The 23,568-nt window shown below is 45.4% G+C and overlaps 1 protein-coding gene across 9 annotated transcripts in view; it reads left to right on the top strand.

Moving 5' to 3' along the window:
- Positions 1-5,743: 5,743 nt before the first annotated feature.
- CUX1 (cut like homeobox 1) overlaps positions 5,744-23,568 on the top strand; it is a gene marked incomplete at its 5' end in the record, with an annotated part of 366,038 nt that continues 348,213 nt past the window's right edge. For 4 of the 9 annotated variants that reach the window (XM_081089615.1, XM_081089618.1, XM_081089619.1 and 1 more), the window contains one exon: positions 5,775-6,060. In XM_081089615.1, coding sequence (XP_080945741.1) covers positions 5,998-6,060 — 63 coding nt within the window. Of the gene's footprint in view, positions 6,061-7,050; positions 7,621-23,568 lie in introns of those variants that run through there. The other 5 variants (XM_081089612.1, XM_081089616.1, XM_081089617.1 and 2 more) reach the window with 3 other exon arrangements.

Below are 23,568 nucleotides of genomic sequence, written 5' to 3' on the forward strand. Positions count from 1 at the left end.
AACCTTTCCCCATGTCATTATATCTTTTACTAAATATAATTTATAATGGAGACACACTGTTTCCTCATCTAATAATTTCTATATTGTTGGACATTAGGTCATTCCATTTTGTTGTTTTTTGGTTTGCTTGGATTGTTATCAGAAATACCTCTGTGATGAAAATGTTTGCATTTTATTTTTTTATATAACATTTATGTTTTTCTGATTTTATGTGTGAATATTTTAATAATAAAATAGTTGCTAGATTAGAGGCCCACTTTCCTGGCTCCTTCCTTCTGTCTCATACATAAACAAAATTTTGATATCTGATGAGATTCTGCTAGCTACTTAAACCTCTAAAGATATTATAATACAGATTCTTGAAAACTGACACTAAATCAAATATTTAATATGAGTGAAACTTAAGGGAATGAAAAAAGTCTTCTATTCACTGCTAGAAATATCAGCTTTCCTATTTTCCATTGAAATAAGCTTTCAAAATCTTACAAACCACACTTACCCAGGAAAAAAATAATATACAAATCTGACAGTGCTTATGACAAAAGAAAATCTAATTACATTTCTTGAAAACAAATCTTCATTCAACTCCAACTGTACAACTTCAGAGATGTGTCATAAAAGATCTTGTGAAGAAACAAAACAATATTTTACTTAATGCTTTGAATACAATTTTTAAAAACGATGTGTCTGCTCTATATGTCCTGCCACCAGGGACATGGTTGTATATTTAAAATATTGGATGGAAAACTGATATTGTAAAGGCAATATTAATAATGAAAGGTCAATATAAATAAAACGTATGTAGCTCATATCTACCTGGAGCAAAGAAAAGGAATTAATATAAGGTCTTAGCACAGAACTTGAACTTTACATTAAACACAAAATAATAATATTTATGTAGTACTTTACACATTTCAAGCCCTTTCAAGCTACTGATGATATATACTATTAATTTCCAGTAATTCAGCAATGACATCAGTGAGAGTCATACAAAATGGCATTTATTTCAATAGTGCACAGGAAATATGTAATACGATATTTACAAGGGTATCTTAGGATGACTAAGAGATAAAAAGGGGAAAATGAGATGTGCTATTCCAATAAACTTTACATTTCAAGATAATTGACATTAGATTATAAGTTTGTTAAAAGAGACTGGGGTGAGGGGCTGTGGCTGGTGGGATGGGGTTTGGGAAGTGGTGGGGTGATGAGAAGCCCCAGGTCCCTCTTAGGGGCTTGAAAGTCCCAAAGCAGTGAGCAGTTGAGTCCATTAAGCTAGACATATTTTCTAAGTGTGAGCCACCTCCTTCTGAAAGGCTGAGCTGCAAGTTTCCTTGTTTAAGACAAGCGGAGGAGAACAGAACATAATCATTAGAGGTGCAGAAAGATAGCTAGAGAGAGCTAGTGGCATCGACATATGCCGTCCAGAAGGGGAAGGCAGAGTTAAACGGTGGGCCAGAAATTAAAGTCTTTGAAGATTCCAAAAAGGGTCTTAGAGACTGAGAGATGCTGTCACCAGGGAGAGGCTGAGAGGGTGGTGAATAGGAGAGTCTACTGTTCAGAAATCATTATAGTTTGTTCTTACAAGTTTGGCAGGTTCTTGGTACAATTATATAACTACACATACATTTGGCGTATAGGGATGAATTATGTACTATGCATGTAATTACATGTAGCAAAATGTGTACTTTTATTTGGTGGGTATTTACACAGTACAGTGAATAGTGTACTTAGAAATAATTAACATAAAGTATTATTTAAAAAACAAAACAATTAAAAGTAGTTTGGTTTGCTTGAGTGCCAGAGAGAGAGAGAGAGAAAGAGAGAGACAGAGAGACTCTGGAATCTTCCTTTTATTTATTCCAGTAGTCTATGCCAAATTGTTCTGGAAGGCAGTCACCAAAGACAAAAGGAGAGACCCGTAATTTCCCTCTGTTATGCATAATCTTTTGATTTAAGGCAAAGACCTTTTTAAATTTAAAGTGTCTCAAACTTCTGTCTGGCCTTCGCTATTCCTAAATTTAAAACATGTACAAATTCAGTCAACTTGAATGAGTACCTTGCTATAATTTTCAATTTCTATATTTGTAAAATTGAGATTCCTGTATTACTTATTAGGACTATGATTCATTTTTACCATGGGTCAAAAAGTAGCCATGACTTTATGCGTATGATGCAAACATTCAACATTATGTATTGTATCTGGTTAAATGTTTCTTGTTGAAAGCTATTCAAAACCAGTCTAATTTGAATGCAAAAATATTCAGAGAGTGAATCAAGGTCTTAGAATGAATCTTTCAGTTTTCTTTTTAAGCATATTTTATAGAATTCAGAGTTCTGATTTTTTTCATTGTTCTTGAATTGAGGTTAAAAACTCTAGATTATTCTCCAACTTTTTCTGGAGATAAAGTTTCTAGGTGAAACTTAGTTTTATGAGTCCATTATAAGTAAGATTTCAGAACAAAATGAGTCTTTTGTGGGGGAATAAAACAATCTTTTTTTTTTTTTTATGATGCCCTACATTGTAAGACATTTTTCAGCTTGGAAGAAATTCTTGATGGTTAATTCCTTCAAGGAATTAGGTTAAGTGTATCAGAATAATTACTAAATTAGAATCTTTAGAAAACAAGGTAATATATTTTCCTTTCTTGGGGCTACCAAAGGAGGACCAATTTAGTAATAATCAACCCATATGGTATTTTAGAGAATTTTCCAATTTTCACCTTAATGGATTTAATCAACTATATGTAGATGTTGGGAGACAGGAGGATCCACAAAATGCAAGGGAGCTAGGAATGTGTGAACTTCTAAAAGTACGTGGCAATTTTCTGTAAGTTATATCCATTACTATTATCACATCCCAATATGGCCACCAAACTTTGCTTAGGCAAAATAAAATGAGTCAGAAAAGTAACTTAGGAATTCTGGGCTCATATATTAGTTATTTAGTTGCCTTATTTGGTGCTGCATTGTATTTCATTTAAAGGTGTCAGGAACCCCATCTGATACTTGGGATATGATTTTTTGGAATTTGAGGAAGTTAGTCATATACTTGAGAACTAGGAGTTTTCTATCCCTACAGGGAGTGCCTGAACATAAAAAGTAAAAAGAATGCCTCTGGACTGTTTTTCCTGTGCTGAATTCTAACATCAATTTTGATCAAGGTGCTTCTTGGTACTGGGCCAGTTGTCTTGCTAGCCTGCCTCTTTCTCACACTGTGTTCTGGGCGATTATAGCAATTATTCTATTGTCTTTGTAGGTGTTAATGGAGATCTAGGTTCTAAAATCTTGCCATTTCCTGAATATTCTATACAGTAAAAAGCTTTGTAGACCCACTATACTTGGATGGCAGTGGGTCCTCCTGATTTTCCACAATGGTGAGAATGAAAGTTGATCTGGAAACTAAAAAGCCTCTAAAAACAGATATAATTTGTTCCTATTCTGTCTGTACTCAAGAAAAATAAAATGTACTTTAAAAATTTTTTTAGGTCCCTGTTGATTATTTCACTGAGTTAAGATAATTTTTGATCAGTGGTTTATCTTGATGCCATTTTAAAAGTGATAACATTTTAAGGTGTTGACAAAGTTATTAGAAACTGTCCCCCCCCTCCCGCCCCACCCCCTTCTTGTAGAGAGCAAGAAGCCTTGTATAACTCAAAACTTTGGTAGAAGAAATTAAATTTTATGTAAATAAAGCTTGACCTCTGGGCCATTCAATATACTGTTTTTCTAAGTCAAGTTAGCATGCAAATGATGTAAATATAACCAGAAATGTAACAAGGGTATTTAATACTCATCAAATGTATTTCTAAAATATTGCAGTGGATTATTCGGAACCCTGAATTCCAACCTGATGTACTTCTGGAGTATTACACAGGTCATATATATTTCACTTTTTTGGTTCAAACCCAGGGGATTGACACGATAATTAGATTGAGAACATCTGCACCAAATCAAAACAATTTCCCTGATCCTTCCTTGAGCCTTCTCCAGGGAGTGTGTGTGTGTGTGTGTGTGTGTGTAAGTCCCTGCACATTTTATTTGTTGAGTCATCTGGAGGGCAACCCCGAGGTCTCCTTTGCCTGCCACCGCACAAACGGGAGGGGAGGGCGTGCGCACCCGTTAGTGTGGAACAGGGGAGGAATGGTCAGATACGGCATTCCGTCGGGACAGGAATCGCCAGAGGTGGCAATGCCGTTTCCCGCCAGAGGCCTGACTCTGGGACAGGGCGTGGCCAGGCGCGCGGGTGGGCACGTGCGCGGCGACCCGAGGACTCGAGTGTCAGGGCGCCGCTGCCCTCTACTGGGCGGCGCTGTCGGAGCTGCGGCGCGGCCGCCGGCGGACGGTGCGCGGCTGGGGCGCACTACACCCAGGCGGCCCTGGGCGGAGGTCGGGAGTGCCCTGCTCCGCGCGGCGTCGTGGCATCTGAGTCCGAGGTACCCCCCCCCCCCCCAACCCCTTGGCGGCCCCGGCGCTCTCTCGCACACCTGATTCCTGCCCCTTCTGCTGGTCCAAACCGCGATGGAGACGCCGAGAGAACTCCCCCCCGCCCCCCCGACCTCGGGAATCGCGCGTGGACTCAACTGGAGCTCCCGGTCAGCAGTGCGAGGCTCGTGTGTTCTCCAAGTCCCGGGCACTTGCATTCCCGTCCCCTCATTCAAACACGCTCAGCACTCGGTGATCAGCGCCAGACCCTCGCACTCAGCTGAGCAGCAATTATATCTCACCTACGTGTATCCACACACATTTCATTTACATATAAATCTCAAGATTAAGGAGTTTGGGGATTTTTTTTAAAAAAGAAAACAACCCACGTTAAATGAAGTGCGGGAGAGCAAAAGTACAGTCTTCCTACTGGAAACTCTAAAACTAACACGTGTATATAATCAATTAAAGATGACGAACATAAAACGTGTGCTTTTTTGCCAGGTTTCTGCGAAGAAAAAAAAAATCAAGAGAATCGACTTTTTGGTTTAAATGTGAGCATTTGTGTGAATTAAGGACCATGCTTTCTGTTATAAGTGCTCCCACACTTCCCAAGTTTCTGCACCCAAAGGAGCGAATACCGAGGTGTCTGAACGACAGGAAGTTTCCAGGGCTGTTCCGCTGGAGGGTGCGGGGGGAACGCGGGGCTGTGCTCCCAGACTTTTCCTGCCGCGGCCCAGCTGGCGCAGCGCCGGCGAACAGGGGCCGCCCGGGCCGCGGGCCGCCGGCTGCGGTGCGGAGATGTGCGGCGCGGGGACCGTGCAGACCCTGTGCGGGGGCATTAGTTTGTGCGGCTACGTGAGGGGTCAGGGGTGGTTTCCCTTAAATCTACTCCCCCCCACCATGAAACGCTGTCCCCGGCGGGCTGTCTCTGAGTCGGCCGGGGTGCAGGGAGTGGGTGTGCGGCCAGCGCGCCCCGCACCGGCCAGCCGCCGTGGCGGCGCCGAGTGGGGGCCCGGGCAGGTGGTCGCGGCGGCTCGGCACCCCGCAGGACGGCGAGCGAAAGCGGCGCTGTTTCCGCGATCGCCCTTGCGCGGCCGCACCCCCCCAACCTAAGAGACTGAAGGGGCGGCGCTGGGCCAGCGACCGCGACCCCCCACCCACGCCCCAGGTGAGCCCGGCTCGGGGACCCCAGCCCGGGCCCGGAGTACCCTTCGCGCTGCCCTCCAGCGCCCCCTCGGGGCGGGGCCGGGCCGGCGCCCGCGCCCGCTGGGGCTGGGGGCCCGGGAGGGGCGGGGGTCGCGGGCCCGGGGCTGGCGTGGCGGGTGGGGGCAGGGACCGCACGCGCCAGGCCCGGCGGCGGCCGCCGCGCCCTCGGGCTCCGACTCCGGCTCCGGCTCGGGCTCGCCATGGCTGCGGCGGCGCCGTGAGGAGGAGTCCGCGTCCTCGGTGGAGGCGGCGGCGGCCCGCTCCAGGCCGGGTTTTGGCGCCGCCCGCCTGCTGCCTCCTGGCGGCTCCTGAACTCCAGCCCCCTCTCTATCAGCCTCTCACTCCGTCTCAATATGTCTCAAGATGGCGGCCAATGTGGGATCGATGTTTCAATATTGGAAGCGCTTTGATTTACAGCAGCTGCAGGTCAGGCTTCTCCGCGCTCGGCCTCTCGCCCCGGGGTGGGGGCTGCGGGCGGTCGCGGCCTCCCCCGGGGCCCCGGGCTGCCCGGTCGCCGGGGGGCCGCGGCGGCGGGGAGGAGGGGGTGCCGGGGAAAGCCGGGCCGAGTCGGGGACAAGTCCCTCTCTCTCCCCGGCCCCCATTGATAACTCGCTTGATCAGAAATTGATCCTCTTTGTTCAATTCATCGATCAGCCCAAGATGGCGCCGGGAGCCGCCGCCGCCACCGCTGCCCCCGGGGTCGGCCCCCACCCCGGGCGCCCCCCCCGGCCCTGCGCCGCCACCACTGCCGCTGCCGCCGCGGGACCGGGGAGGGGGCGGCCCCGGCGGTCCGCGGGGTACGCGCGCGAGCGGGGAGCGGGCGGCGGCGGCGGCGCTGCGCCGCGCCGGGAGGGGGCTGCGGCCGGTCGGTGGCGCCTGGCCGCGCGCCCCGCGCCCCCGGCCCGCCGTATTCCTGGGGAAAGTTTGTGGGGAGTTGCTGTGGGGGGTGAAGCGCCTTGCCTCTCCAGGAGGAGCCGCCGCCGCCACTGCCGCCGGCGCGACGGAGCTGGGCTGGTGGCGCTGTGGTGCCGCCGGCTCGGGGGAGGGTCAGAGCGGCCACCGGCGGCGGCGCGGCCCGGCTCCGGCCAGGCGGGCTGGTGGCCGGGCGGGCGGGCGTCCGAGTTCCCCGGCCCGGTCGGCGCGGGCTTCGGCCGCTGCCCCCAGCTGTCAGCGGGCGGGGCCGCGCCGCGGCTCCCGCATTTGGTGTCGGGCTCCTAACGCGGACCCCGGGGTTTGTTTACGTCCGGGCGGGAGCCCCGGGGCCCCCGCAGACCCCGCAGCGCCCCGCTCTTTTGTGTGCCTATCCCAGTGGCGCCGCCGGCTCCTCCGCGGCCGGGACCCGGCCGGGGGCGCTTTGAGGAAACTTGCGAGGGGTGGCGGGGTCGCCCCGCGCGCGGAGCCTCGGTGTTAGGGCGCCCGGGAGCGCTCAGCGGTCGGCTGTGCGGGCGCGTGCGGGGGCTGCAACTTTCTCCAAGCGCAGGCCCCGCGCTGAGTCCCCGCGCGCCGTCTTCCTGGGCGGGGGGCGCCGCCTCCCCGCTGCCTGTCCCGGCGGCCCTCGCCGGCGCCCCGGGCTTCCCGCGGCCCCTAGTAACCCTCCCACTCCCCTCTGGCCCTCTCTTCCCGGGCCCTGCCTTCCCAGCTGGGTCCGGGGGTGCGATGGAGCGCGCCCCGGGTCGGCTCCGAAATGCCTTCTCGGGTTGGGTTCTCGAAAGCAGAGCCCCCGGGCGCCCGCCGAACTGTGGCGTGCGGGGCCGTGGTCCGCGCGCCGAGCCCGGGGCGCCGGGTGGTGATCGCGCCGGGGCTCCCCATCCGGCGCCAAGGCTGCCGCCGTGCCCAGGGGGTGCGTTCTTGCGGTCCACCTCCCACCCAGAGGAGCGGCGCGCCCTCGGCGTCCGCCCCGAACCTGCCAGCTCCACGCTCGCCGCGCCTGGACAGCCTCGGGACTCTGCCAGGTGGATGTTGTGCGTAGCGGGAGCCAAGTTGAAGGTGAGCGGCGTGTGGGCCAGAAGCTCCGGGAGCGCTGGGGACCCCCTGCGGCTTAAAAGAACCCGGGGCGCCCTGGCGCTCCGGGGGTCCCTCAGCGTCCCCGAGGGCCAGCTCCTGCTCCCGACTGTGAGGTGTGTGTGAAGGTACACTTGGCCGAACTTTCCTAACCCGGAGGACTGGTGATTGTGACCTACAATACTTTTAGGAGGAAAGCAAATGAAATCCAGATGCAGGCTTATATGAAATGAAGCAGATTGGATTAAAACATATATAAATGGAGTCTGACAACTTTAATTGTATTTGCTTGTTTTTGCCCTTGCCTACGTAAGAACTTGGTAACGCAGACTCATCGTCGTTATGAAATTTCTTCAAATGTCTCGCTTAACTGGGAAGAAGACTATGTGAAATATGTATTTCCGATAAGATTAAAACTTAAAGGAGTTTGAGTATTTATTGACTAAAATAGATTACTCCAAAGTGTCTATTGTGTAAATTAAATTCCTGAATGTAATGAACACAGCCAAATGGCATTTTTGATAAATTGGTCTACCCTGTTTTAGTAAAAATAGCTCCCTTTTTACCATAATTTAATTCCTGTGCTTACTGTAAAACCCGTTGTGGAGTTTTAAGAGACAAGCCTTAATTTTCTTTCTTTCTTTTTTTTTTCTTGTCTTCTTGAATGTGACATTCTTTTTTAAGCATCCTGGAAAAACTGTCTGGGAATTGCATTTGGCTTCTAGAGCGTTATTAGATCTTATGAAGTCTTTGAGGTCACCCACTCTCCCCCCAGTGATTAGCTACTTGTTCAGGATATCAAGAGGACACTTCACTGTGTAACTCTAGGATTCGATTGAAAGTTTCCCTGTCAGTTTATGTGAATGAACCATTAGATGTTGATCTTGAATTTAAAAAAGCATCTTTCTCTTTCCTGAGCACCAAATTGGCTTTTGATGGTAGATCTGATTTGGCCTTGGATGATTTCCTATTGCCGCTTCTTCACATGTTTGAAAAACTTCAGTTGACTGACTATGGACTGCCAAAGTTCAGAGTATAAGGCTAAACTGGTTCTTTCTCTGGGCCCTGAAGAGGCCTTTTGAGTTGATATCTAGTTTAGTGTCATCTCTATTCCCACAGACAGTAAGTGACCCAATGAAACTGCAGTTTGAGAAGAGAGAATTCATTAGTTTCAGATTCTTCTCATCTTTCCAGAACCCCTTCCATTGAGATCAGGTTGCCTGCAGAGCCCAGTGTGAGTTGTGGTATTGATACCTGAGGGTGCAGAGGCTGGCCTCAGCTAGACCCAGATCCAGGTTAGAGACTTCAGCGGGTCCCTGCAAGATAAGGCACTTAGCTGTGGCCTCTCCCGCAACCAGTGAGCCAGGGCTGTGCTCTTGTCCTTCTGCTTGGTCTGTCTTGAAGTTGTCTTGGGACTTAGAGTGAGTGCTCAGGAAGAGAATTTCTGAAGATTGAGCTCTATTTCGTTTCCTTTTTAGTCCCCAAAGCTTGTGGTATGGAAGTTTCAGTGCTCTGGCATTGCTAAGACTAGTTGGACAAGTTTTTATCCTATCCCACACTTGTAAAAACCAGGCTTTTTTTTTTTTTTTTAAATAAGAAAAACACCACTGTATAAATTTGCCTTTTAAATACATGCTTGAAAAGAGGACACTTTCTAAAACAAGCTCATGTACTCTGTCTGTTAGCACAACTTTTGGGATGGAACCTGCCAGTGACTTGCTTTCCTTAGGGGCATTATTCCTATATGGTGACTGATGTTCTTCTTTAAGGAACCTCTAAAAGTAAACTTTAAACATTTACTTTTTTTAAAACAAGAAAGCAATTTCAGTTTTTCTGTAAGTCCATTTTCTGGTTGCTTTTATTTTGTTTTCTCTGTTAAGGAAGTGTATATGTTACCTGTCATCCAGGACTGTTCCCGTAAGAAGTATATTATTTTGATTGAAATATGTGTCCCATCGAGTACCCTTTATGAAATAATGAGTAAACAAATCAAGGGTTTCCACGCTGCTGCATTCTTTATTTTCTTGCTTCTTTTAATATTGGTGTCTTTGAGCTTGGGTATGGGGAGTGGTCATTATTAGTTGATTAAAGATTTTTTTTTTGTGTGTGTGAAATTATGTGTATGGGTTTGTTGTTTGTTTTGGTGCAAGTCAGCGAAGGGATGAAGTTATACAACAACTTCTCATACCATTTGGGTCCATAGAGACCCTCTCTCTCACCTGCTTCCCCAATTTTACACATCTCCTTCCAGTAGTTAGTTAGCTACATGAGAAAGTTGGAAAGGGAAAGGGAACAGATTGCCAATTCCCTTAGGAATTATTCTCTCCTAATCCACTGAGCTAACCTTAAAAATGCTGTCCGGTGAACTGATTGCGCTCAAGACCTTTAATGGCTGTTGAAAAAGTCCTCCCCTCAGTTGTGTACAATTAAAACAAACCCACCAGGTTTTATGTGGGAGCTGTGCAGAAATAATAGTTTGTGTTCCTATAAGGACCCCCCCCCACACCCCCCCCACGATACCAGCAACAGTGAACAGTCAAAACTCCTTAAGGCTGTGCTCACAGGCTGTGTTTTAGAAGAGAAAACAGGCTCACAGTAGAAAAAGCCATATTCATTTCAGCTCATTTATGAAGCCCAAGGAACATTCACAGTGAAATGAAGGAAGAATAAATTTATTCGAGGAAACTGTCCTTTTTTTAAAAAGAGAAAGTCAATATGTGAAAAAATCTTACAGAGCTAGGCCACATTCTTCCTTGTGCTTCCATTATATAGTTCACAGATTTGGCCTCATGTAAATTCACATATTTAAAAGACAAGTGTATCTGATGACTGTAACACAAATGTTACCTAAAGTTTTTATAGGAGTTATTCTAACATATAGGATCATACATAATTTTAGAGATTATCTTGAAATGTAGTTAAAACTAATGTATAGCCCAGCCGGTGTGGCTCAATGGTTGAGCCTGGACCTATGAACCAGGAGGTCAGGGTTGGATTCCCAATCAGGGCATATGTCTGGGTTTTGGGCTCCATCCCCAATAGGGGGGGTGCAGGAGGCAGCCGATAGATGACTCTCATCATTGATGTTTCTATTTCTCCCTCTTAATCCCTCTCTGAAATCAATAAAAAAATATATTTTAAAAACACTAATGTATAACTTTAAAAGTATAATTGCTTTCCCTGTGAAAGATCTGATTTTTACAAGTAATCGTCAAAGATAGACATTCACATATCTTGTCCTGTTGTTTTGTCTGCAGCTCTGCATTATGGCTGTAGAGAGATAGTTTTGGTTTCAATTGAAATTCCCCTGCCTTGGATTGTTTAAACCAGACCCTTAATCTTATTTTAACATACTTAAAATGTTCAAAAAAACCCGGAAGAATTGTTTTGTATAAGTAGCAAGTGAATGTAGTTTAAACACTCAAGCAATTCTGCTATCTAATTGGAAACAGGTGGAATTCTTGGAATCCTGTGTTTAAATGTTATTATAGCAAAGCATAGAGACACTTTTTACTGAAGGCCATTGGTTTTGTTGAAGCTGTTTGAAGAGGAGCCTCATGACTTCTCATTTTGCCCACTACTGTTTCCCTGGATGTTGCAGTCATGCTGGGCATTTTAGGAACTGGATACCTGGACACCTGAAAGAGACCTGCATGTGTAGGCCATGGAGCAAAAAGAAACTTTAATGGCATAATTAGACAAGCGGTTTAATATCTGTATTATGTAACTTTTATAGCAGAAGGGTTGTGAATTCATTTGTGATTTCTAATTTAATAAACATTTATTGCCATGAGCATTTGGGTACATTTATTATACCTTGATAATGATTTAGAATTCAGACAGAAACTACTTTCCCTAAAAGTTCTACGTTTAGAGATATAAGCTTTAATAGCAGCCTGCCCCGGAAAAAAAAACCCCAAAATGGTTAGGGGGCATTTCAGTAATAAAGGTGGAGCCCTCTGAATTGTATAAGTCATTTTTTCTATTCTAGTTTTCAAAGCCAGCAAATAGCCTTGGTTTTGCTTTATGTTTAAGAACCAAGTTTTGGTTGGTGTTTGGGTATTGGTTTTATTGAAGAGGACGACTAAGGCTTGTATTAAGCTCTTGGTTTTGCCACACTTTTGGGTTTGCTGAGCTGTAATCATTCCTGTTTTTCAGCTGTCTTCTGAGAAAGTTGGTAGAGGAGACTAGTTTTGGCTGGGCAGGAAATGGCCCTGCAGGAAGTTACTTGGGATTGAGGAGAAACCAGCGGCATTGCCCTCATTTGTGCCACGCCTGAAACAGCTTTGAAGCACCTGGGTTAATGTACCTGGCCTGTGACTTAAAGATTTTTTAAGAGTGGGTGTGCTATCCTATTTACATAATATGACACAGTTAAAAAAACAATGAGGGTGAATAACTCTTTCTGGAAGACATGTAATTTATTGCAAAACCCATCAAGAATCTTTTCTTGATAAGTAAACAACTCTATAATGAAAATAATTCTAATTCTTGCTTTAATTAAATTCCGATAGAATGATGTCAGTGCACACAATACATGTTGTCAGTTTCTTCACTTGCATCTGAAGGCTTTCTTTACTACAGGAGGCCCAGAGCAGAATTTTTGTTTACTAGAGCCTTGGCCATGGACAGGCCTGGGAAGTTCCTCAAACATGATTGGTGTGGATTCTTCTTCAGAGGAACCCCCCCACTCCCTCCTCAGAAACACCATCAGACAGGTGACTGGAAAGGCATGAGGTTGGGAGTTCCTCCCAAGAATTTACCTACCACGTGGGAGCAACAGGGAAAAATAGCCAGGTATGAGATTCACATAAAATTGACTAGATTCTTCAACAGAGTGACCCTGCACCTTTTTAAAACACAAGAGGACTGGACAGGCCTACTGGGTCTTGTTCATGACCTGGGGGACTTAACTGACAATTGAAATCCTGAATGCTTTTGACTCTGAATTATGAAGTTAATGTCTGAGGAAATTAGCAGAGCTTACTCTGAAGCTTGTTCTTTATTAGCATTACCCTGAGTATATCAGCATGGAGCTGTTTTCTTAAAGACAGTTTTCTATTTGGTTGTGTTAATGTTTTTTTAAGTTATATATGGTTGTTTTGAGTTTGGTTAATGGAAAAACAAATTGACAAATTAGTTCTTAAGTGAATATTGTAAAATTGAAAGAAATAGGATGCCATTAAAATTTTATTTGGGTGTTGACAGCTTTTTGCTAAATGTAAGATGTTCAGATCCTGTCCATCCAGCTGTAAAAAAAAAATAAAAATCAACTCTAAAGCTTCTTCCCAATTTCCTCCTAAATGCAAGACAGGCTTTCTTACATTGGATCTTTCCCCCTAATTGTTAATATTTTATTTTCTGACATAATTTTATGTGTTAGAGACTGAAAAGAATGTGAATTCATTATAGGAACCTTGGTTCAGTTGTTATTTTGGACTTGTTAGGGTCTGGTTTATTGCCACTTTTCTGTTTTTTGGAGAGAAATTGCTATTTAAATAAAAATAATTTGATTAAAGCTAGCAAATGACACCAAAGGTAAATCCCTGTCTTGAAAAGCCTGAAGCTGCAAACATAAGCAAGGCTGGTGGGCTGTTGGTAAAAGAAAAGCCTCTATAGAACCACCCTCGGCCTGGATGCTGCCGGCCCCAAGTGCCTGCTGTCACCACTGCCTGCCATTTTTTGCCCCACTTCTGAGCTCCTGCCCTGCCAAGTCTGTCCCCTCCGTTGTTGTGACTTTTAAAAAAATATTTGTGGAGCTCCATTATTTTGAGATTCTTGGAAGAAAGATACTATGTAAATGAAAAATAAAAATCTTGCTGGAGGGAATTGTACATTTAATTTTAGATTAGATTTGGAAAAAAACTTTCTTTCTTACTCGGAAAATAGGAACAGTCTTTTGCTCCTATCGCCATTTTTGCTTCATTCTAAAAGGTGTGGCAGATAATGGTGAAACTGTCCTTTATTTTCTGTTTTTCACCACAGTAGTTGACCTAGAACTTGAATCCATGCAGGTCTGTGTACAGTGAATTATTTCTGTTTCACATTGTTCTTCTCTGCTCTCACTGAGCATGTAGATAGCAATTGTGCATAGAACATAAACCTTTTAAAGGGAAAAGATTTTGAGCCACCAGCATAACAATTACAACAAAAATTATAAGTAGACTTGCAAATCAAGTCTTCCTCTCCTGTTCACACAGCAAAACTTATAAATTGTACAATTATGAAACAAAACTGAGTGTAGGAGCATTCATGTAAATCAGTATAGAAACATGAATTTACTGGAATTGCTTCATTTTAGCTGTACCTCAACTCTTTGCTTACATAATGCCGCATGCTGTCACATCATTCAGCCAAGTGGAAGATGAGGTCAGGTTTGTAGGCACGAGTGGGACCTAGGAGCCAGGCAGAAGCTCAGGCTATTGCAAGGTGCCTGTCCAGACGACTTAGTCCATCACACGCCTCCGTCACAGGCAAGCACAGAGGATCAGTGAGGTGGCTAGGGCCTGGTGAGCACTTACCTTGGAGAGCAGTGGTACGCAATCAGGACGCTCCATCTGGAGCTGGCCATCCTAGAGGGAATGCTGTCATCTCTCTTCTCCCCCACCCACTTCTCATCCCTGCATTCCAACTTGGCAGCATAGACGTGGCATTGGAAGAGGAAGGATATTGCCAGTTATGGTTGACTGTCATTGTCAGGGGACTATGAAATGGTTTGCTATGTTTTACTTTGCTCTGTATTGGTATATAATTATGCTGTCATTTAAAAATGAGCTGATACTTTAATAAATTGAGTGTGTGTGTGTGTGTGTGTGTGTGTGTGAGAGAGAGTGTGTGTGCGCACACGCGCGTATACGATTTAGTTTTGGGGGCTGCTTGTATGTGAAAGCCAAATCTTTCTAACACGCAAGAGCTGAGTGTGTAGGCTTTATTTGTTTCAAAATTGTCCATTCAATACAGTTTGCAATCCATTATAGAAGTGGCTGCCAGATTAATCTTCCCAAACCATTGATTTCATCATGTCATTCCTCTCCTTAGACACCCACAGAGGCTCAGTTTAGCACAGAATGGAGAACACATTCCTCAGGCCAGCAGACAGAGTTCCTGATAGTTGTCTCTACCTTTACCGAAACCTTGCCCCACTTAGGAGGATTCCAGATTCATCCTCCTCCCTGTGCACATCTGAGTATCAAGCCTTATTTCACCCACTCCTTTCCTTCATTTTAAAACTAGTGCTGCTGGAGAGATCCTGTGTGCTAGGCACCTCGATTCAGGGTAGCATGGCAGCCTTCTATGGGCAGAGGTGGATGGAGCAGCTGGGATAATATGGCTGTGTGCTTGGAGCTGTGTGCCTGAGACATTGAACGGCTGCAGAGGAAGGGCATCAAAATGGGGGATAGGGCTGGGTTGGTGGGTCAAGAAAGTGCCCAGAGGGGAGGGAAAGCTTGAGCTGATTTCTATGTACCTGGGGGAAATGTGGGAGTGAGGACCTTCTAGCAGAATAGTTGGTGAGTGGCTGGTGGTCTCTGAGACTCCCCCTCTGAGCTCTGGCTTCCTTCTTGTTATTTCTTCCCATTTGTACCCCGTACCTTCCAGCCATCCTTAACCACTTAAGCTCCTGCTCTCCACCTTATGTTACGCACCTGCTGTTTCACCCTGCCCTTGGTACCCAAAAAGTCCTGCTGCATGAGAACTGTGGGCCTTGTTTCAGGGGATAGTTCCATGTGTTCTGATTTAGGACTCATTCAGCTAGTTAGCTAAGGAATGCAAATGGATTCTTTTTAGGATTGTCAGAGGTGGGTAGGTTGTATTAAAATGGCTGTGTTTTGATAGCCACTGATAGGTACACATTGGTAGAACAGATTTCTTTTAAAAAATGTTTATATGTTTTTATTGATTTTAAAGTGAAAGGAAGTGAGGATGAGAGAGATAGAAACATCGATGAAAAACATCAACATTCATTGGCTGCTTCCTGCACACCCCCTGCTGGGTATCGAGCCTGCAACCTGGGCATGTGCCCTGAGTAGGAATTGACCGGATGCACAGGTTGATGCTCAACCACTGAGGCACACCGGCCGGAGCTAGATTTCTTTTTGATTCCTTCTTTACAAGGTGACATACACATTGGTTGAAATATACATAATTGTATTTGTGGGTCATAAAACCAAAAATTCACATTTCTAAAACTAGAATTGGGCAGAACAATTCTTTGACAGACTCTGCTCATAGCCTAAATGGGAAGAGACGTCCCCATATTAACAGAGAAAATGTGTATTGGAATGATCAGAACCTACCCGATGCAAGAGAAAGTGAGTAGGCAGGAACATGAAGGCCTGGGTGTCAGCACTAGAGAATTGTCTCGTGTGTGCTCAGCCCCCAGAAGCTGCCCGAGGTTCTGGCATGTGTCTGGCCAGAGGCTCTGGGCCAGTTTCAGAGCAGTGGCCTTCATAGCCTGCGTGCTTTCTCTGCTTCTTCATTTACAAAGAAAGTACCTAGGATATTTTTGTAGAGGTGATGTCACTGTCTGGCTGCATGATCATTTGCATGGATTTGGGGAAGTAAGGGCTGCTGGGACTGAGAGAGGGGAGCTGAGATGAGCCACTGCTCCACCTCCAGCATGGGTCGGGGTGGAGCCTGACATCCATAGGACAGGAAGGAAGAAGAGCCACAGAGGGTGTACTCCTTGTAGCATATGTGGGATTTGGGGGACAGCTGGGCATTCAGGGGCTGAGCCCTGGGGAAAGGAGAGGTGCAGCTCAGTGGAGAGGTTAGTGTTGAAATCCAGAAGATGAGCTGAAACTGGGTATGAAGCAGGTGATGGATTTATTTGCATTTTGGTTGGTGCTTGAGAGTTTGGCATTGTTTGAGGTGGGGAGGGGACCCCACCTTGATGTCTAACTTTTCCAACCCTGGAGCTAGCACTGCATGATGTTTTAATAAAAGGAGAAGAGAAGGAAAGCACTGTATTTTAGTATTGAACTCCACATATTGTAGCAAGTTTTATGTCTGCTGGTGACAAGACAGATTCTTTTTAAAAAGGGTTTTTTAATGTATACACTAACAGCTATTATTTCCTGAATATTGACAGCGGTCTGTGTTAGTTTTGGGTCTTGATTGCTTTCCCGTCATGCACACAACAGCCCCAGGAAAGAGATACAATACAGTTGTTGGTGAGAAGCCAGTGAGTAGAAGGTGGATGCCTGGGTCTCCTGTTTTCCAGTCTGCTTTTCCTGCCGACCCTGCTGTTCCCAGGACCAACTCTTTTTTCAACTTTTTAAAAAAATATTTTTATTGATTTCAGAGAGGAAGGGAGAGGGAGAGAGAGATAGAAACATCAATGATGAGAGAGAATCATTGATTGGCTGCCTCCTGCACGCCCCCTACTGGGGATTGAGCCTGCAACTTGGGCATGTGCCCTTGACTAGAATTGAACCTGGAACCGTTCAGTCTGCAGGCCCATGCTCTATCCACTGAGCCAAACCAGCTAGGGCTTTTCAACTTTTTTATTTTTTTTATTTTTTTATTTTAGAGAGAGAGACAGAGAAAGAAAGAGAAACATCGATTTTGTTGTTCCACTTATTTATGCATTCATTCCTTGATTCTTATATGTACTCTAACTGGGGATTGAACCCACAATGCTGGTCTATCTGGATGACTCTCTAACCAACAGAACTGTTTGGCCAGGGCCCCAAGACCAACTCTCAGTTGGAATGGTGGGGTCCTTGGGTTGAGGCTGTGGGGGAATTCAGAAGGAGGCCCATGTCCATGGGCCACTGAAGATGAGCTTAGCAATGGGTGAGTCACAATTTGAGCAGCTGAAGATGGAAGTAAAGCCTATGAGGTGGATGTGAAGGTCCCTGGTTGACCAGTGGGTGGACATTGTCTGGTTGAGGTCTTGCTGGATTTGAGAAATGTTCTAAGGCCCCCCTGCCCTGAGACTTCAGAGTCAGCTCATAGAGCTCCAAAGAGAAGGATTATCTGACAGATTATCCTTCCCCAGGCCATGAGTATTCCCATTAGCAAACTTGATCTGATAGTTGAGGTGCAGTTTGGGCATAAGGCTGAAACAGTCCTCTTTATTATGTCAACTGTTATCCTCCATTCCCCATCTGTGCATACAGCAAATTTGTTGGAAGAGTTTTGGGGAAATGGTAGGCAGGAGAGAGGCCTGATTATGGGACCTGGGAGCTGGCAGAGGAACAGCTGTGCACTGTCCAGCTGACAGTTCTGCTGTGAGCACCAGACTGGGTAGCATGAGTCCCAACCAGGACTTTTTTCTGAGACACTGAAGCTGGTGCTGGGGAACAATTTTCTGAGACACTGAAGCTGGTGCTGGGGAACAATTTGCTGTTAGATACTATTTGTACTTACCCCTTGGTGGCCAAAATCTCTACTCTCTTAGCACCTGAGAGTCTAGTTAATTTAGCCACTGTAGTGATACTGGATTCAAACGTCTGCACATCACCTAGAAGCACAGGGTTTTGTTCTCTGCTACACATGAAGGCAGAGTTGGGTGAGTTCATAGGAGACTGGCTTTTTTTAAGGGGTCTGTGGGTGGACATCTGTTCAGAGAGAAGAAGCCTGGTCAGATGACACTCCTTACGTCAGGGGTCCTCAAACTTTTTAAACGGGGCCAGTTCACTGTCCCTCAGACCGTTGGGAGGCCGGACTATAGTTTAAAAAAAAACCTATGAACAAATTCCTATGCACACTGCACATATCTTATTTTGAAGTAAAAAAACAAAATGGGAACAAATACAATATTTGTATTTGCATGTGGCCCACGGGCCGTAGTTTGAGGACCCCTGCCTTAGATCGTAGCTTATGTTCCTCAAGGAATTCTCATGGAAAATTTGAACTTTAGGATTCAGATGATGTTTTTGCATGCCTGATTTTTTTTGTGATGATGCAGTTTGTTTTATAATAAAGTTATAAATGAGAAGAAATTTGTAAAAAGGTGCACTGGTCTGGGAAATAATGCACATCTGAGTGAAGTTGTTTGCAGTTGTTTGTTTTTTGAGCAACTCAGTTTTTATAAACTGCTGGAGCAGTTTGTTCATTTATTCATTCATTCATCAATCATATCTCCATGGTGCCTGATCACTGTACTGGTTCCTATTTAAGCCTCTGGGGTACCAAGGTGAGTAAGTCCCTGGCCCACTGGTCAGAGAACTGCAGGATACACAGTATCCCAGGCATCAGTTTATAAGGGCTGGGGTGTCTTTGTAGAGAAGGCAGGGCAGGGATGGGGAAAAATGGGCCTGGGCCATCTTGCTCTGTTGACTTAGGTCATCTCTTTTGGGCCAGGCACAGTTCTAGCACAGCGTTCTAATGATCTGGGCAGCAGGAAACCCCTGCCCACAAGGAACTTATATTCTAGCAGGAGAGACAGAAAGTAAATAAGGAACAGGTCAATTACAGAGTGCCAGTGCCCAGGGCCTCTGTGCAAAGCCCCATGGAGTCATTTCTGGTTCTGAATGCCCTGAGAAATAACTGCTTTTTTAAATTAAAGAGAGACAGTTCAGTCCTCAGATTTGTGTTTAGAAAGTCCTCAGAATCCCTATATGAAAGGCTGATCAGAATGTGGAGGGAGGGATGATAAAGAATGGATTTGGAAGGTGTGGCACTCACAGTCCAGTAAGTGATGGAGAGGGATGGCCAGGAGAGAAGATGTCAGACCGAGTGCTGGGGGTCATGGCAAGGGAGGTGCTCTGGCCATGGCATTTCTGGGAGGACCCCTGGGATGGAAGTGGCTGTGGCAGAGATGGGGCTGGGAGAGTGGCGTTTAGACAGGCCACCTGTGGGGGAGGCCTCAGTGGAGGAAACAGGCTGGGGAAAGCCACTGTGGAAGGGGCAGGGACCACTGAATGAGTGGTCTTCAGGGTCCGTTTGATGCTGAGTAGCCAGCAGGGCAGTGTCTCTTGGTGCTGGCCCTTCCAGAGGCAGCCAGTGCACATGGCTGCACAGCTGGGCCCCGCAGGTTTATTAAAAGCAGGTGGGGTGACTGCCCTGTACATGGGCATTGGGTGACTCAGATATGCATGGAGTCAGCCTCGGGTTTCTTTCTCCATCCCTATTTGCTTTTTTTGGTGGTAATCCTTTTTAATTCCCCAATTTTATGATGTAATTTTAACGGACTTAAACTTGAACACTTCAAAATTATGTAATTAATTACCTTGGGCTTCAATTACAACTAATTATAGTGCGATATTTGTGGCAAGTCAGGTGCCTACTGGTGTGTGTGGGGGGGGGGTTGGGGTTCAGGACTGCCACTTTCTGTTCAGCAGCTTGGGGACTACACCTGGGGTCAGGCTCGCTGCCCTGTGGGGTAGCCCAGGAGGTGCCTTCTTGTCCTGCCTCAGTAGGAGCAGCTCCCTGGGGCATGCCAAGATGTGGGGTGAGTGGGAAGTGCAGGGAAGGAAAGAGGGAGGGTGATAGTGTACGTTCCTGAAGGAAGGGCTGGTTGTTTTAGAGTGCAGAGGCTGGAACTCTTTGCAGGTTGGAGAGAAGGTCTCATACTAGGAAAGTGAGTTTGGGGTGGCTGGAGGGAAGCTGAGGGCAGAGTGTGTGATTCTTCTATTTTTCCTGGGATATGGGAGGGAGGTTGCCTTCAAGTGAAAGTGAAGGCTTCCGGAATGGGAAAGACTTTATGGAGGGAGGAAAAGGTGTGAAGACCACCTTGGGGTGAAAGAGAAAGGTGGAAGCCAGCTTAAAAATATTTCTGTGCTGTATTAATTCCAGGAGATCAGGGCACAGGGCTTCTGGGACCAGAAAACTGAGCCTCAGTCCCCAGGATAGAGCTTTGTTTCTAGGCTTCCTCTATGCAAATAGTGGTGCTTTTATTTTGTGTGTGTGTGGGGGGGGGTCTTGCTAAGAAATCTTCACCCCAATTGACCATTGCCACTCCCGTCTCTCACTGATGGGGGTCACACAGCCCATCTCAGAATGGGGGTGCTCTGTTCTCAGTAGGCTGCAGTGGTCTGGGCCTCCTGTCCTGCCCCACTTACCCTTGAATAAGGAAGGTAGACACACCTGCCATCTAACTGTTGCAGGGAAGCTTCTTGGAATGGACTTTAAACCGTGGTGCCCACGTGTAGCTTCAGTGTCCAATATCCTGGTTCTTGAGATACCTGCTATTTATTTGAGAGGCCTAGGGCATCTTTTCGAAAGCTGATCCTTACTTCCCAAACTAGAGGTTTTTTCAATGTTCCATGGGTTTTCCATGGTGTTTCCCTGTTGAATGTGCAGAGCAAACTGCTATGTCAAAAGAGCCCCAGCTTTTGAAGCACAAGCTGAGGTAAATGGAGTTAGGGCCATGAAGACGCCTAATAGTCTTACTGATTTTCCATTTTTCAAGGGAGAGTAGGACCTGAAAACATTTGAGTGTAGAACTAGTTTTAAATTGGTGGCGGGCCGGGGTGGGGGGGAGTATGATGGTGCAGAGCACTATGGGAAAAAATGTTTCTGTTGAGCATGCTGCTTGTTGTCTTGGTACAAAGAGCTGCCATAATGCTCAATACCTCTGTTCTGTTACTTTCTATTTTTTAGATAAAATTCACCATGTTCACCTTTTTAAAGTGTACAATTCATCGGTTGTCAGTAGATTCACAATGTTGTGCAACTAGTTTGTCCTAGAACAGTGATGGCAAACCTATGACACACGTGTCAGAGGTGACACGCGAGCTCATTTTTTTGGTTGATTTTTCTCTGTTAAATGGCATTTAAATATATAAAATAAATATCAAAAATATAAGTCTTTGTTTTACTGTGGTTGCAAATATCAAAAAATTTCTATATGTGACACTGCACCAGAGTTAAGTTAGGGTTTTTCAAAATGCTGACACGCTGAGCTCAAAAGGTTCGCCATCACTGTCCTAGAACATCTCCAGCACCCCAATAAGAAACCTCATACATGTTAACAGTGACCCCCCCCCTTCCCTTCTGTCTCTATGAATTTGCCTATTCTGGATACTTCACATAAAAATGAAATCATACAATATGTGGCTTTTTATATGTCTGGCTTCTTTTCACTCAGTGTGATGTTTTCCAGGTTCAGCTATGTTGTAGCATGTGTCAGTACTTCATTCCTTTTTATGGCTGAATAATATCCCATGGTAGGTAATGCAGCATTTTGTTTATTCTTTTATAATTTGATGGGTATTATGGGTTGTTTCTGTTTTGGAGCTAGTATGAATAATGCTGCTGTGAGCATCTGTTTTTGTGTGAAGGTATGTTTTCAATCTTCTTAGGTATGTATTTAGGAGTGGAATTGCTGGGTCATATATAGTAACTTTATGTTTATTTTTTGAGTTTGTTACTTTCTGACCTCCAAGATGCTCATTTTAACATCAGGTGGTAGGTCCATTTTCTTTTCTTTTCTTCCTCTTATTTCCTCCATAGGTTCCTCACATGGTGAGTAGCTCCCCCTTTGGAATGAGTGTTATTTACAATTGGATTTTTGAAAGGCCTCGGAGTAAGAGCGGACACTGTCGATTGCCCACCCAGGATCGCTCCCTTCCCCACCTTCCTTCCTTGCTAAGCAGCAAGGGTCTGGTCCTCTGCCCTGCTGAGGACGAAGCTTGAAGTTTGTCTGAACTAGTTCTGGTATCCTGGTATTCCCTCCTCCCCACCAGGTGTGGTGGGCATTTCACTGCTTTGGCTGGAGAAACAGGGAATGTCTGGTAGAGTTGCTTGTGAGAAAGTGCTGCTTCTTTGATAAAAGTTGATGAGCCAGGAAAAACTGTCATTTTCTGCCTGTGAACACTCTTGTGTGGGAGGAGGCTGTCCAGGCCTACTACCATCATCTTAGCCATGTAGGGTAGACCCAAGAAAGTGCAACTGCAGAGAATGCAGAGTAAAAATGTAAGGAACCTGGCCCTCAGTCCAGCAGCCGCCCTGCCCCCAGCTTTCTGTGCCATGGAACAGGACTATCACAATTAAAATCCAGATCATAGAAAGTTCTCTTGACTGCTTTGACTTGGTGTGAATTACAAGTAATGTTTTTGAGATGTACCAGTCCTGGGTGAATGTAGACTTCAGAGTGTGAGAAGAATATGAATGCTCTAAGCTCTCTTCTAATAGCAAGCAGAATTCCATTTGCCAAGCCAGATGTCCCTCAATACTTTAGATCTAGCCAATAAAGCACTAAGCAATTAGAATGGTTAATACTCAGTTAAGTATAATTAGAAGCTGGTGTAAATTGTGAATGAAATGGCCAGATTCCATAAGTTACAGCAAAATACAAAATCTTATTCAGTTGTATATGTGTGTCTATATGGGTCTCTCAGTTTAGATAGGTATATCATTCCTTAGTGGAATAGAAATGAGGAGCCGTTATCAACTTAGCTCACTATAATTTTGAAAGTTTAGGAACATCATGCTAGTTGTTTTATCAGGTTAAAGATCAAAATCCTTTAAGTCAAATTGTAGAGTTTAACACTCATTTCTACCCTTTGGTCAGGGAAAACCAAATCTCAATTTTCGGCTTGCCTTCAGGGTGTGATTGTCTTGTGTTTATGCACACAGGTGGGTCTCACCCTACATGAGTTGCATTAATCACTCCTCAAGTTCACAGCACATCATAATTCATCTGATTATATTTTTCTCCTTTATGCTCATCTCCATTTCTAGGCCCCTCCTATCCTCAGTCTAATGTGTTTAATGTGCCTTTATATGGGTGTATTCTTATAAAATATGTGGCTTCTTTTGTTTGTGTAATTACTTTTAATTCATAAATATGGTATTGTGCTATAAATCTTTCTTTCCTTCCTTTTCATTCATCACTGTTTTTGAAATCTGTTTACATTACTCCCTATCAATTTCCTTCATCATTCATGATAGCTGCATCGGATTCCATTTTAAGAATCCACTTATCTTAGTCAGCTCGAGCTGCTGTAACAAATACCACAGACTGGGTGGCATAAACAACAGACA

Source organism: Myotis nattereri, assembly GCF_964212035.1.
Source record: "Myotis nattereri genome assembly, chromosome: 4".
In the NCBI taxonomy this organism is placed as follows: Eukaryota; Metazoa; Chordata; class Mammalia; order Chiroptera; family Vespertilionidae; genus Myotis; species Myotis nattereri.